Below are 13,431 nucleotides of genomic sequence, written 5' to 3' on the forward strand. Positions count from 1 at the left end.
CAGTAGATGTGCTTGGAGAGCAGCAGTGCAGGATGGAAGGACAGAACCTGTCTGTCTGCTGGAGCTTCCCTCGGGCAGCAGCGTTGGGAAGGGAAACTCTCTGTGCTGGTGGTGGTGTCAGGGGTGGGAGGGAGAGGAACCTGGTGGGACGGTGCTGAGGGTGCTGTGTGTGCCCATGCGTGTGTCAGACATCTCCCATCCTCTCAGCAGTGGTACCCGTGTTGCCAACGCTTCCCCGGCATTGTGTTTTCATTGATTTGGCCTCCCTCTCCTGCCCATTCTCCATGCATGGTGGTGGTTTCCATCTGAGCAGCGTGACATTCCTGTGCAGTGTGCCTTGCTGTGACTGCTGAGCTGGCTCAGAAACTCCCTTCTCTTGTGTTTGTAGGTGTGCGGAGGGATCCAGGCCGGTTCCCAGAGCTCTGCAAAGGAGATCCTGGCGCTGACGGACTCACGTTGTACAAGGGCCAGCCCGAGATGCTGCAGGTGAAACAGCACAACTCAGAGCCAGAGTTCCTGGCCAGAGATGGTCCTTCAAGCAACAGCTCCTTCTACAGCAGCGAGGGAGAGGGGACAGACCACGAGGGAGACATCCTGGACTGCAGCGGCTCCAGGCCTTTACTGATGGACTCGGAGGAGGAGGAGGAGACGGGCAAGCCGTGCCCAGGGTTCCTGCAGCCCGTGCCCAGGCACGAGGCCTCCAAAGAGGATGCCCAGCCCCAGGCCAGGGCAGGGGAGCCGCTGTTCCCGGCCTTCCAGTCGCACAGCGGGGAGGTTTTCAACGAACCCGACGTGTTTGCCACGGCTCCCTTCCGCAGCTCCAGGAAGGTCCCCGATGAGGTGGATGTCTTTACCAAAGCTCCTTTTATCTGTAAGGGCAACGCAGCTCTGCGGCACCCAGAGGAGGCAGACGTGTTTCTGAGGGCTCCTTTCACCAAGAAGAAGAGCGTGGAAGAGCTGGCTGCCCACAAAGAGCCGTTCTCAGCGCCCCTTTTCCTGAGCCCCGGGGGCGACGGCCGAGCTCAGCCCGTGTTCCCAGGCCTGGACCCGGCAGCGCACGGCCCCGTGGGCTCGCTGAGAGCCCCACAGGCTCCTGCTGGCTTTGCTCAGCCGGGCAGCGTGCAGCCCTGCCCCGTCAGAGCCGGGGAGGCCCAGGAGGGCAGCCCGGCCAAGGCAGCGCTGCCGGAGCAGGGCGATGCCCTGGGCCCCGTGGCCAGCAAGCCCTTCCGTCCGCAGTCCCTGTCCAAGTACTCCCGGCACTACGGCCCCGAGGACGCGCCGGGGCTGGAGGCCCGGCCCATAGCTGCCTACAAGGTGGTGTCTCAGACCAACAGGCAGGCCATAGCGGGCTCTGTGCCCCTGGTCCCTCTGTCTGCCAGGACTACGGAGCTGCCCGGCGCCGATCCCTTCGCCTCGGCGCCCTTCCCTTCCAGAGCAGCCAAGCAGAAGCCTTGACGTGCTGGGGGCTGTGCTGCCTGCAGGAGCGCCTCGTGAGGGCCTCACACCTCTTAGCTGGACTGAATGACATAGCAATATATATATATATAAAGTAATTATTATTTTTGGTCAGAACTCTATTTGCAGTGATATATAGCTGAAGCATTTAAGTTATGTTTGTCCGAATGCCTGGCTCTCAGGATCCTCGTATCCTTTCCAGTTGCTTCTCAGCTTCCTCCTCTCACTGTCTTCCCTCCATTTATTTCTTTTTTTTAGATGCTTTTCTCAAACCAGCAGTATTCCATATTTTCCGGTCCTGGGTGGAGAAATGCACTACAAGATGAATTAAAAGGTTTATTAATTACAGAGCGAGTTAAGCAGGACTTGCTAATGCTCTGGAAAGGACATGATTTCACAGGTGAAAGGGTTTTTGTGACTTTTGCTCTCAGAGACATTCCTGGTGCCCAGCTCTGGCTGTGCAGGTGGGCTCTGTGCCCACAGAGCCAGAGCCGTGCTGGGGTGTCTGGTGCCAGTTTGGGCAGTGCAGGTGGAGCAGAGCCAGGGCAGGGCACAGCTTTGCTGCCCCAGGATGGGAGCACCAGGCACTGCTGCTGCCATGGAAGGTGTCCTGAAGCCACTGAAGCAATCAGGCTGTTTCTGTTGCTGGAAAATCAAAGGGTCGTGCAAACAATCAGGCAGAGCTTTCACTTTTACACTTGTATTTCCTGTCTGGTCTATACCAAAGTGTAGGACCTGGAAATCTGCTTATGGTGAAGGAGAAATGTGTATTTACAGTATTAAAAGTAGACCTTCTGGGACATTTGTGATGTAAACAGCTCCATAACTGTCCTGATGTATGTACCTCATGTGGTGTGACTCAGCAGAGGCCACAGCCCCCTTAGACTGGTTTATACTGGCAGAGAGCTCTGCTCAAAGTCACTTCTGCCTATTGCTTTCCTGTTGGTTAAGGATGAACCTCAACAAAATCCATTTGCCCTCCTTCTGAAGTGATGTTTCCTATCCTGTTCCCAAGAGCAGGGCTGTGGTGACTGAGGCATGGACTCAGCCTGGCACAGAAACTGAGGCGTTTGTTAGGAAAGGCAAACTCTTTTTATACCCTTCCACAAGACACAGTATTTCCTTAGATGGTAACTCTCACTGTGACACACATTGCCACTTCTGTCAGACCAAATCAGCTGTCAAAGGACTGGATGACTGTCTAGGTGTTGGTGCATAGTGGTGGTTGTGGGGCTCTCTGCCCTCCATCCCCACCTCCTGAAAACAGAAGTACTGTAGAGAACTTTCTGGGTTTCCCTTGACGTGTTTCTTCAGCAAAGCTGACGCTTTTACTCTGTTTTGTTGTTTAGTTTTCTGTTTAAATATACACCCGAAAGGTGGTTTTAGTTTTAATTATGTGTTCCCCCAGGTCGGTTGTTGCTGGAATCAGTGAGAGACACAGAGAATGACTGTGACAGCAAACTGTGAATTCAAGGGCAGTGAGTGTGAGGGTCACGGGCACACTGAGCCAGGAGCTGCCCTTGAGATGTGCTCAGCATCTGGGATGTGCTCAGAAGCTGCTGAAGGGAGGCCAGGCCTTGGTGCTGTGGGAGATGCTTTGCTCCTGTGGGAGTCACGGGGGTTCAAGGTGTTACCTCTGCTCGCTGGAGCTTCTCCTTCCTTCTCTTCATTTTTACTTGAAAAATTGCCTCTGAATAATTCAGTGCAGCTTCCGTCAGCGCCACGAGCTGATGCTGGGGAGCCTCAGCCTGTCCCTTCATGCTGGGAAAGGGAAGGTGCCCTGGGCTGTGCGGGCTCCTCTCCAGCCCTGCTGGGCCAGGGCCGGCTCCGTTTCCAGCTGGCATTTTGGCAGCTCCTCGCTCCTGCAGGCACTTTACACGAAGAGCAGGCTGTAGCTGTGCCCCAGAGCTCACCATCCTGCCACACACATCCAGGGCTTAAGCGGTTTGAAATCTCTTCTGGGGGTGCAGGCAGCTCGTTTGTATCTCTGCATGTGACTCAGAAGGTAACGGGGCTTCTGGTTATGGCCAGAAAACTCAGTTTCAATGCCTGTTACTCTAATACCGTTCTCATTTCCAGCCTGTGTTCCTCCTAATCCTGCACTACCACTGCTGCAGCCTCAGCGTGATGAATTGTAAGTGGAAATTTAATTTCCATAGCATCTGAAGCTCACTTTTTTAATGAATGTGGAAGAATCATGCTAATTATTTGCCACACAATCAGTGATCTTAATGAAGTGAGACTTATACAGACTCAATGGGGTGTTTTGAATCAGTTTTATGAAAAGAACCACTGGTTTCTGTATGTAACACTGTAGTAAAAGGTGTTCACTGCCCTGGGTCCTCTGGTTATCACACCCCTGTGACAATCCCGGATTCCTGCTGGGAGAGGGACTGGCTCCTGGTTCTCACCCACCGAATGCACTAAAGTCTCTGTTCAAAGTGATTAATCAGAGTTTCTGCATGAGTAAAGCGAGCAGCTGGCTCTGTGCTCACTGCCCTGACTGCTGCAGGACTTTGGGGGCTGTCCCTGTGTCCCCTCTCCTGCTGTCACCCCGTGTGACGCAGCACACAGCAGCAAAACCGGGTGAGATCTCCTTGATTGCTGAACTCAATCACTCCAAAGTGCTAATCGGTTACTTTAACTCAGCTTCCACCAAAGACTCTTGTGTTGGGGAGTTGAATTTTTGTGGGTTTTTGTTCCTTTCCTCACAGTGTTAAATCAATGCCTTGGAGCACACTGACAGACCCCAAAGCACTTTTACAGTAGTATCATGACACTGAAACCCTGCTCCAGCTCTGAAACACATTCCTGAAACCTGATCAGAAATAAGCCCCAGGCTGTAGTTTCTGCTGTGGGTGGGTGAATACCCTCACACACAGCCAGAAATCCCCCTGTGCAGTCAGAGGGATGAGGCTGATCAGCGTTCCTGATCCCTCGCCTCCAAAGGGACGGGCTGGGAGGGCAGGGGGCTCGCTCTGGTGTGGGATGCAGCTGGTGGAGCATCCCAAACACCGAGTCTGGCTTCGGGAAAACTCCTTTGTGTCCAGGAGGAGCTGGGGGTGTCCGTGGTCCCCACAGTGACCCACAGTGAGACACTCGTGTCCCCCAGTCCCCTCTGTTCCCCCCATGCCTGGCAGGTCCCCGGGCTCAAATTTTGCACTCCGGTTGGGATCGTCTGTTCCTGGTAATCATGAAGAAATGTTCCACTTGTAAACTTATGTACATTTTATTAAAACTATATCTGATGACAAGCACCGTCTCCATTGTGCCTTCCTTCTCCCCTCCCCGTGGAAAATATTTCTGCTGGACACAGGGAATCTGGGTTTTAATGAGTTCTTCCTACCTAAGTGCTGAACTGGGTTTGGATGTTTAATCTGGCAGCTGTGAAGTCAAGCTGATCTTGCTGCTTTAAGCAGAGGATATTTCAGTTTATATTCCAGAGAGAACGCTTCCTATGCAGGGCAGGACAGAGCCCTGAGCCCTCACAGTGTGCTGGTTAAACGTGTTTTTTGGTATCATTCAGCTGCCAAGACTCTCTTAAGTGCAAAATATTAATTTGGCTTTGCTGCACTTGTTAATTTAATTTCTCTCTTGATGTAAATGTCCATCGAGAGAGATTTTGTGCTGTGTTCTGGCTCTGCACAGCTCCTGGCAGGAGGGGACAGGAGAGGGAACGGGCTCAGGCTGGGCCAGAGAGGCTCAGGCTGGAAACTGGGAAAATTCCTTCCTGGAAATCGGGAAAATTTGTGTTAAAATTTTCCTTTCTGGAAACTGGCAAAATTCCTTCCTGGAAATCAGGAAAATTCCTTCCTGGAAAGGGCAGCCCACGCTGGCACAGGCTGCCCCGCGCAGTGCTGCAGTCGCCGTGCCCCACCTGGGGGGATTTAAGAGCCCTGTGTGTGTGTGGCATTCGGGCACAGCGTCCGTGGCAGCCCCGGCCGTGCCGGGAGCGGCGCTCGGTGGTGCCGGCAGCCCCGGTCGGAGGCCGTTCCCTCACGCTCGCCGCCGCCATGGCCGCTGTCCCCCTCAGGCGCAGCCGCCAGGGGGCGCCGCGGTGCCCGCGCGGCTGCGGGGAGCGCCAAGATGGCGGCGGCGCGGCGGCTCTGCGCGGCGGCGGGGCTGGGCGGGCGGTAGGTGACCGCGGGGCCCGCGGCTGCCGCTGCCCCGGCGCGGCTTTTTCTCGGAGGGAGCTCGGTTTATTCCCGGAGGGGACCCCTCTCGCTCCTTCCCCACGCGACTGAAAAGGGGCCGCGTCGCAGTTAGCGGCACTGCGACCTCCAGGGCCGCCCCGGGTGCTCCTTGCTCTTCCCCTTCCTTTCTCCACCGCGGACGGGAGTGACGCTTCTTCCTGGCAGGCAGCGAGAGGCTGTTTTTCGTTCTCAGCCTTTCCCAGCCGCGAGCTGGTAGTTCTGCAGCTCTTGGGTGCTCAGCCTGTACACCCGGGGAGAACCGTGAGGGGAAATTCCCCTCGCACCCGCCCAGGATCCTGCACTGAGGGGTAATTCCACACTCACATCCTGCTCCGAGGGGTAATTTCCCACACACACCCTGTGCCGTAGGATAATTCCCCTCTCACCCGCTCAGGATCCTGCTCTGAGGGGTAATTCCACACTCACATCCTGCACCGAGGGATAATCGCGCACACACACCCGACTCAGGATCCTGCTCTGAGGGGTAATTCCCCTCGCACCCGCTCAGGACCCTGCTCCGAGGGGTAATTCCCCTCACATCTGGCTCAGGACCCTGCTCCGAGGGGTAATTCCCTCACATCTGGCTCAGGATCCTGCTCCGAGGGGTAATTCCCCTCACATCTGGCTCAGGACCCTGCTCCGAGGGGTAATTCCCCTCACATCTGGCTCAGGACCCTGCTCCGAGGGGTAATTCCCCTCACACCCAGGACACTGCAGCCGGCTGTAATTCCCCTCACAATGCTCAGGGTACTGCAATGAGCGATAATTCTGCACCCCACGTGTGCACAGGATCAGGCAATGAGGAGCTGTTACACCCTTCCCGCTCCTGTATGTTCGGGGTTGTGAAATAAGAGGAAATTCCTCCCCCACAGCTGGCTCAAGATCAAGCAGTGAGGGGGGATTTGGAGGACCCTGGGCACTATAAAATGGGATATAATCATCATTAGCTAAAAGGAGCTTCCAGGGCACCTTCCTTACACATCCTGTTGTGGTTTCTGCCTGCTCCCAAGCCCACAAAAGCAAGCAAATAACGCGATTTAGACCTTTTCTCTATTCCTGTGTCCTGCACTCACAGTAGGGATGTTCATTTCATGAGACAGAGCTCCTTTGGGACAGTGGAAATGTAGAATTTGGAAACTGTTACTAAAGTTATTTTTCTCTAGGTTCTGTCACATGCTGTTAAAAGGTCATAATCTGACAACTCGCCAGCCTTTCCACCAACTCCTGCAGAAGAAACCATCTCTTCCACCTGCAATATGGCATCGTGCAGGTAAATACCAGTTAAAAATGAACAGATGAGCACATTGTGTAGTTCTATGTCCCGTGGTAATGCTGAAAGTTTGCTTTTTAGTAAATAAACGTTAGCAAAAGAGGCTAAGCCAAGGTTCCTTTTATCCTGCTGTCTCCTGTGAGATGATGTGCCCGTGTTCAGCAGTGTTCCCATGGGCTGGGATCACCCTGGGCTTGCTGAGTAATCAGGACTTGACTTCCATTTAAGCTCCTTAGGTTTCATTATGTTACTTTTCTTATTTGTTTTTGTCTTTGCAGTGAGAGGCATGTTTATTCAAACCCAGGACACACCAAATCCAAACAGCTTGAAGTTTATTCCAGGAAGGGAAGTGCTGGGGTCCAGGACTATGGAGTTTTCCACACCAGCTGCAGCTTATTGCTCACCTTTAGCAAGGTATTATTATTCCCTTTTAAATAGGGTTCGGAATAAAAATTTCGAAAGAATAAACAGAAGCTCCCTGGAGGAGAGGGAGGGAGGGAAGAGAAATATTTAATTATTTCAGATGGTTTGGTGCACTTCTGTCATTCCATGGTTTAAGTTTTGTCAAAATCCACTTGATTTAGTGATGCCAATACTCAGTGCACGTACACCTGTTCCATGTGTAGAAATTCTTTCAAGTGGGTGTTGTGAAATCACTTTTATCATTTTCCATTACACATACTTTTGTGGTAGGATTTCTGATTCTTTCATTCATTGCATTTTTGATGTTTTCCAGTCTTCCAAGAGAATATATTTTCTTCCCCTATAATTACAAAAACCACTTTTATAGCCTTACACTGTATTTACTCCAAGTTCACCAGAGTTTATTTTTTTTTTTTCTGTAGATGAAATTGTTGGGTAACCGTATTGTTAATTGTTAAAATTAAAGCTCAGCTTGTAAATCTGGGACAAACATTTTTGCCCATTTCCCCCCCCCCCCCCTTGTGTCCTTAACAGACAGTTATTCAGGATTGAAGGAGTGAAAAGTGTTTTCTTTGGGCCAGACTTCATCACAATCACCAAGGTAAGCAGAGCAGGGATTCAGCTGGGATGAGCTGTGTGGAATGGCCACAGAGCAGATCCAGACAGGCACAGTGGAGCTCCAGAGGAGTGTCCATGAGTGCCTTTAATATAAAACAAAATAAGTTCAGGGAATGATAAATCGGTTCGTTGACAATCTTGAGTCTCTGAAAGAGTTGATAAAAATATCTGCCAAATAATAACGTATTTTGGAGGCTTTCGCACCTTTTTAGCTAATACTTTAAAAGCACTTGCTTGGCTTGCAGACAAGGAGAGCCTTCTTTGGCTGTCAGTCTGAGTCTGACTAAACGTCTGTGGCAAAGCTGGACGTGAGAGAACATAAACCCAGTGTGTGCATCAGCTGGGAGAGTCCATGGTGGCATTTTTAGTGTGACAATCTCTGGGAATGCAGCAGCAGGCACGTTCTCTTCTTCACTCTTTTTCTGATCCTCGCAGGAGAGTGAAGACCTGGATTGGAACTTACTGAAACCAGATATTTATGCAACCATAATGGATTTCTTTGCCTCTGGCTTGCCTGTAGTTACTGATGAGGCACCCAGGACAGACACAGGTAAATCAAATCTTCAGGGGGAGGCCGAGTCTGCCTTTGGGTTCAGCTGTTGTGACATCCAGGAGAGCCTCCACTTCCCCCTCAGGAAAGCAAGCAGGAGAATTTAAATTTAAAACCCGTTAAGGTGACTGCAGGCAGGAATTTCCAGCCTGGAATTCTCTCAGTGTTCTGACTTGCACATTTTTCTTTTCCCAAGCTGCTTCAGAAGAAGATGATGAAGTTGTACTGATGATTAAGGAGCTGCTGGATACAAGAATCAGGTAGTTTATATTCCAAAGGAAAATCCTGGCCCTCAATGCATTTTGGCCTTGCACTCTGCTGTGATTTCATTGGTGCTTTAACACAGCTTGAATTTAGAAGTTGATGCTGACTAATGAAGTCTCAGGAGTGGCTGTGGATCCTGTTGTTTACCTGAGGAGTGTTTTGGTGCTCATTAATTGCCTTCCAAAGCAAACTGAAAGCAAAAGCAACTTGACATTTGAGGTGCAGGGAAGATGTCTATGTGTCTGTGATATCTGATGGTGACATCTTCCCTGGCTCACAAACTGCAGCAACCAGAAACTTTACTTTTTTTTTTTTTTTTTTCCTATATTTTTTTTTTTTTTTTTTTAGCAGCTGCATAAACTGATATCACAGAATTTAAAAAATTGTTTATCTCAGAGCAGACACACGGTGCTGGTAAATTTTCCTGACAAAGCAAGAAAAGTAGAAATAAGCTGGAACATCTTTCCCAAACATTTGCACTAAGTGTTGAAACCAGAAGCTTTCTAGCAGGGTATTCTCAGAAATTATCCATCAATCAGGCTACACATAGCATTTGTTGTCCAGCAGATCAAAACTAAATGCAGAGGAGCTGTCAGAAGGTGCAGGATGGGGGAAATGTACATCTGAAAGGTCCTGTAGTGTGTCAAAAAGTTAATTCAAATAAGAAAAATGGAATTTTAAATCATGATCTTTGGCTTTCTGGAATGGAGATAATTTGCTGTGGTGAGTTTATAAATGTGTCAGGCTCACAGATTTTTCTGTGAGGACTGTAGCTCTCAGAGAGTTATTTTGGAAATCAGTATAAAGAGCTTCTGTTAGAGTAACTTGATGGTTTTAACTTGGTCTGGAAAAATGTTGCTATGGGGACAGAGCTACAATGCTGGGCATTTGTGGCTGGCACAGGGGGAGCAGGGCTGCAGAAATGCTCGTGGCACTGGGGTGAGCTTATCAGGAGCTGCTTCCTTCACCCTGAGCAGGATTAACCTTTTAGAACTGGGGCTGTTTTCTGTCCTGCAGAAATTGTGTAGAACTGCATATTTACTTATGGAAGCAGGGCTTCTTATCACAGGTGACAGCTGTGCTGCACCCTGGGGGGACACACCCTGAGGTGTTTATTGGCAGCACCTGGGGCAGCCACTGCCTCCAGGTGTTCCTCTACCCTAAAATCCCGAGGCAAGGCTGAGCTCTGCCCCAGGGTGTTCTACCCTAAAATCCCCAGGCAAGGCTGAGCTCTGCCCCAGGGTGTTCTACCCTAAAATCTCCAGGCTGAGCTTTGCCCCAGGGTGTTCTACCCTAAAATCTCCAGGCAAGGCTGAGCTTTGCCCCAGGGTGTTCTTTTACCCTGAAATCTCCAGGCTGAGCTCTGCCCCAGGGTGTTCTACCCTAAAATCCCCAGGCAAGGCTGAGCTCTGCCCCAGGGTGTTCCCTCTATACCCTAAAATCCCCAGGCAAGGCTGAGCTCTGCCCCAGGCTGTTCACTCTACTCTATACAATCCCAATGCCTACAGAAAAGGTTTCTGTGTTAGATAGTCCATCACAGCAGGAGTTGTTGGAAATGTGAACCAGGTGGTTGTAGAGAAATAGTGACTAAACCCCTCTGTCTCCGCAGTTGCTGTGAATATTAAATATTGCTTTCCCAAGGGGTTCTGGCAGGATCCCTGTTTCAGCTCTGAGTTTAATGCTGTGTTCCCTCAGGCCCACGGTGCAGGAGGATGGTGGGGATGTCATTTACAAGGGCTTTGAGGATGGCATTGTGCAGCTGAAGCTGCAGGGCTCCTGCACCAGCTGCCCCAGCTCCATCATCACCCTCAAGAGCGGGATACAGAACATGCTGCAGTTCTACATCCCTGAGGTGGAAGGCGTTGAGCAGGTAGGTTGGGAGACATCACTGAGGTTTTATTTTCAGTGAAGAATGAGCTCTTTGTCCCTTTCCAGCAGGGGCAAAGAGCTCCTTTTAGGGCAAACCAGGGGTGTGTGGATGCAGGTTTTCCAAGCCAGCTGAAAAGCCCAGAGCTGGACACACTTGCTGACACCTTTGTGCTTTGGTGACTTGGTGTAATAAAAAGCAAGGAGCTTTGTCCCCTGAAATTCACATTCTTTGGCTTTCTCATGAAATATCTGATCTCTGGAGCCATTGTTTCGTGGCCTTTGTGGTAGCTTGACCAGCTCCTGTAATTAAAGCTCACTTCCTCCTGGCATTTTGGATTGCCACTTTTCCTTACCTTCCTCCTGAGCCCGATGTTCAGTGGTGTGGAATAACTGCTGTTCTCCTCGGGCCCAGCAGGGATTTAATGTAATAAATCCTGCAGGACTGAGAGCTTAACCTGTTTATCTAAACTACTTCTGGGTTTGATTTCAGGTTGTTGACGACGATGATGACGTGGAGAAAGAAGCAAATTCTACTTGAGCTTCATCATCTGTGGCCAAATAAACATTTACCTCCTGCTGTACGTAAAGCATCTTTGTGCTGAGGAACAACCAGATCTGCCTTGTCAGAAAAACAGTTGTAGCTACTGTGAGAGTGCACCATCAGTTAAAGCAGTTCACCCACTAATTTATTAAATGCCCTGGATCACAAAAAGATTCTTCTGCTGTCTTTAGAAGGAAATGGTGGGCTCAGAAAACAGTGATGTGTTTCTTGTTTGTTTTTTCACACAGAAACTTCAGTACTGAAAGAAAGAGAAGGCAGAAGATCCTTGGCTTTTTTTTGTGCAATAGCAGTATTAAATGTTTATTCCCCCAACTTGTGGGACTGACAGGACTGGCTGCCCTTACTCTGTAAATGGGAGCTTCAGGAATGTTCATTTTATCAAGTCTTGTTAAAAAGCTGCCGATTCCTATCAAACTTTTTTGTGTGAAAGATAACCTATAATATCAGCTGTTCATTTTGGGGGCTGTAACACTGCCATGGCTTTGTGAAGTTACCTCCTTGCTCACTACCACTGTGCAAACCATAGCAACAGAAACAAAACAGGTTTGTTATAAAAATCATGCCTTCTAAAGCAAATGTTAGAGAAGAATGATCCTTATCAGCTTCAGCAGGAAGACTAATGAGCTCATTTAGCAGTAAAATTGTTCAGCCAGCGTGCAGCAGCTGATTCCCCAGCACAGCACGGGGGAAGGAGGGCCCGTGTCTGTGCTGCTCTGCCACATCCTGTTTGCCCTGGACGTGGCAGAGCAGGCTCCTGCAGTCCTGCGCACATGGCAGAGCAGTGTTTGCTGTTCTGACGTTGGCACACATCAGTGGGGCTGTGCAAGGAGCTCTGTTTACTCTGTGTGTGGGGGAATGGTTTGTTCCTGGTGCCTGCCTGTGTGACCAGGAATTCTGTTCCTCCTCTGTGCTGCCACCACGGAGCTGAGGTTGTGCTCCTCGTTTGGCTTAGGATTGCCTTGAGAGCCTCTGGTGTGTTCCCCTCTTTCCTCCCTTTCCCAGGGTAATTATTCCACTGATAAATCCCTAAACAGGATCAGTTCAGCTGCTGGAGAATCTCCTCTAGAGCACCACATCAGCATGTGGTAACTGTAAACTACCTATTGCTTGGGAGAAATTTGAAAATAAATATTTTAGCTAAATAAGCTAAATATTTCCTCAGCTTTCAGTAATCACCCACAGTTGTTTGACTCTGGCAATTGGTGTGAAATAACCATGCTTTCTTTGAGTCTCTGGTGAACTGCTTGGGGGTATTGATGGCAGAATTCCCTGCTGCAGGGCAGGGAAGGTATCCTGGCTTGAAGCTCCAGGCTTCTCATGTTCCTGATACCTTCTCCTCTGCTCTGTGCCCAGCCAGGTTCTGGCAGCAAGCTCAAAATACAGTTATTTTCTGTGTCCTGATGGTGTGGGTTGTTTTCTGTGCTTTTGAAGGAAATAGTTCTTTATTGAAACTCTAGTGTAATATAAAGCAGAATGAATTGCATTTCTCTTAAGGCATTGCTCTCTTTTGTAACCTTAGGCTTTTAATAAGTTTCCAAGCAGGGTTTGGTGGGGGTGGCTGCAGACAGACAGACAGACAGACAGCACCACTGATGTCTCCATCTGCACGGATGTCACGCCTTGGTCAGCTACGCCTGTCCCGGTTTGCTTTGCAGATTCGTCTTAATGGTTTCTTTCTGTGGCCTGTGAATGGGAGCTGTTGTAGTGCAGGGCTGGCGAAGGAAGGAAGGAAGGATGCCGCCCGTGTGACGGGCTCGGTGAGCCTGCGGGGCCGCTCCTTCCCTGCAGCAGCCTCGGTTGGCATCCCGTGATCTCCAGACACGCGGGTGCCGCTCCTGCCTGGCGCCAGTGGGAATTACCGGGGGGAACGGCTCCCGTCCGCTGTCCGGGGCTGGGAAACACCGGGAAGGGTCTGGGAACGGGGACACACTGGTCTGGGGGCTGGGAAACACCGGGAAGGGACTGGGAAAAGGGGGTACCCCGGTCTGGGGGCTGGGAAACACCGGGAAGGGTTCTGGGAACGAGCACCCCCGGTGTGGGGCTGGGAATTAGCGGGAAGGCTCCGGGAACGCTCTCCCCCCCGCTCAGGGGGCTGGGGATCACCGTGTCTCTCGGGGAGCGGGCCCATCCCCGTGTGCCGGCGCTGTTTCCACCCCCGGCCCCGCCCGGCCCCCGCGGCGGACGCGGCCCCGGCAGCGGCTGCCACGTCCCGGGGCGGGCGGGCGGC

The 13,431-nt window shown here is 50.9% G+C and overlaps 2 protein-coding genes across 5 annotated transcripts in view; both read left to right on the forward strand.

The window, feature by feature from the left end:
• AAK1 (AP2 associated kinase 1) overlaps nucleotides 1-4,709 on the forward strand; it is a 53,514-nt gene extending 48,805 nt beyond the window's left edge. Inside the window, exon 18 of the mRNA XM_059490719.1 lies at nucleotides 389-4,709. Within this exon, the coding sequence (XP_059346702.1) occupies nucleotides 389-1,455 (1,067 nt within the window). The 3' untranslated portion in view covers nucleotides 1,456-4,709. The remainder of the gene's footprint in view (nucleotides 1-388) is intronic.
• An 814-nt stretch (nucleotides 4,710-5,523) lies between these two features.
• NFU1 (NFU1 iron-sulfur cluster scaffold) lies at nucleotides 5,524-12,605 on the forward strand. Of its 4 annotated transcripts, XM_059490886.1 has the most exons (9): nucleotides 5,524-5,588; nucleotides 6,812-6,918; nucleotides 7,197-7,332; nucleotides 7,876-7,942; nucleotides 8,395-8,509; nucleotides 8,706-8,769; nucleotides 10,469-10,643; nucleotides 11,133-11,220; nucleotides 11,432-12,605. In XM_059490886.1, exons 1-8 carry the CDS (start codon nucleotides 5,542-5,544, stop codon nucleotides 11,178-11,180), a joined length of 759 nt encoding a protein of 252 aa, XP_059346869.1. In that variant the 5' UTR covers nucleotides 5,524-5,541; the 3' UTR covers nucleotides 11,181-11,220; nucleotides 11,432-12,605. The 4 variants fall into 4 exon arrangements, with proteins under 4 accessions (XP_059346869.1, XP_059346868.1, XP_059346870.1 ...); XM_059490885.1 differs by having other exon boundaries at nucleotides 11,133-12,605; XM_059490887.1 differs by lacking the exon at nucleotides 5,524-5,588 and adding an exon at nucleotides 5,697-5,956 and having other exon boundaries at nucleotides 11,133-12,605.
• The last annotated feature ends 826 nt before the right edge of the window (nucleotides 12,606-13,431 follow it).

The sequence above is a fragment of the Ammospiza nelsoni genome, chromosome 30 (assembly GCF_027579445.1).
Source record: "Ammospiza nelsoni isolate bAmmNel1 chromosome 30, bAmmNel1.pri, whole genome shotgun sequence".
Lineage (NCBI taxonomy): Eukaryota > Metazoa > Chordata > Aves > Passeriformes > Passerellidae > Ammospiza > Ammospiza nelsoni.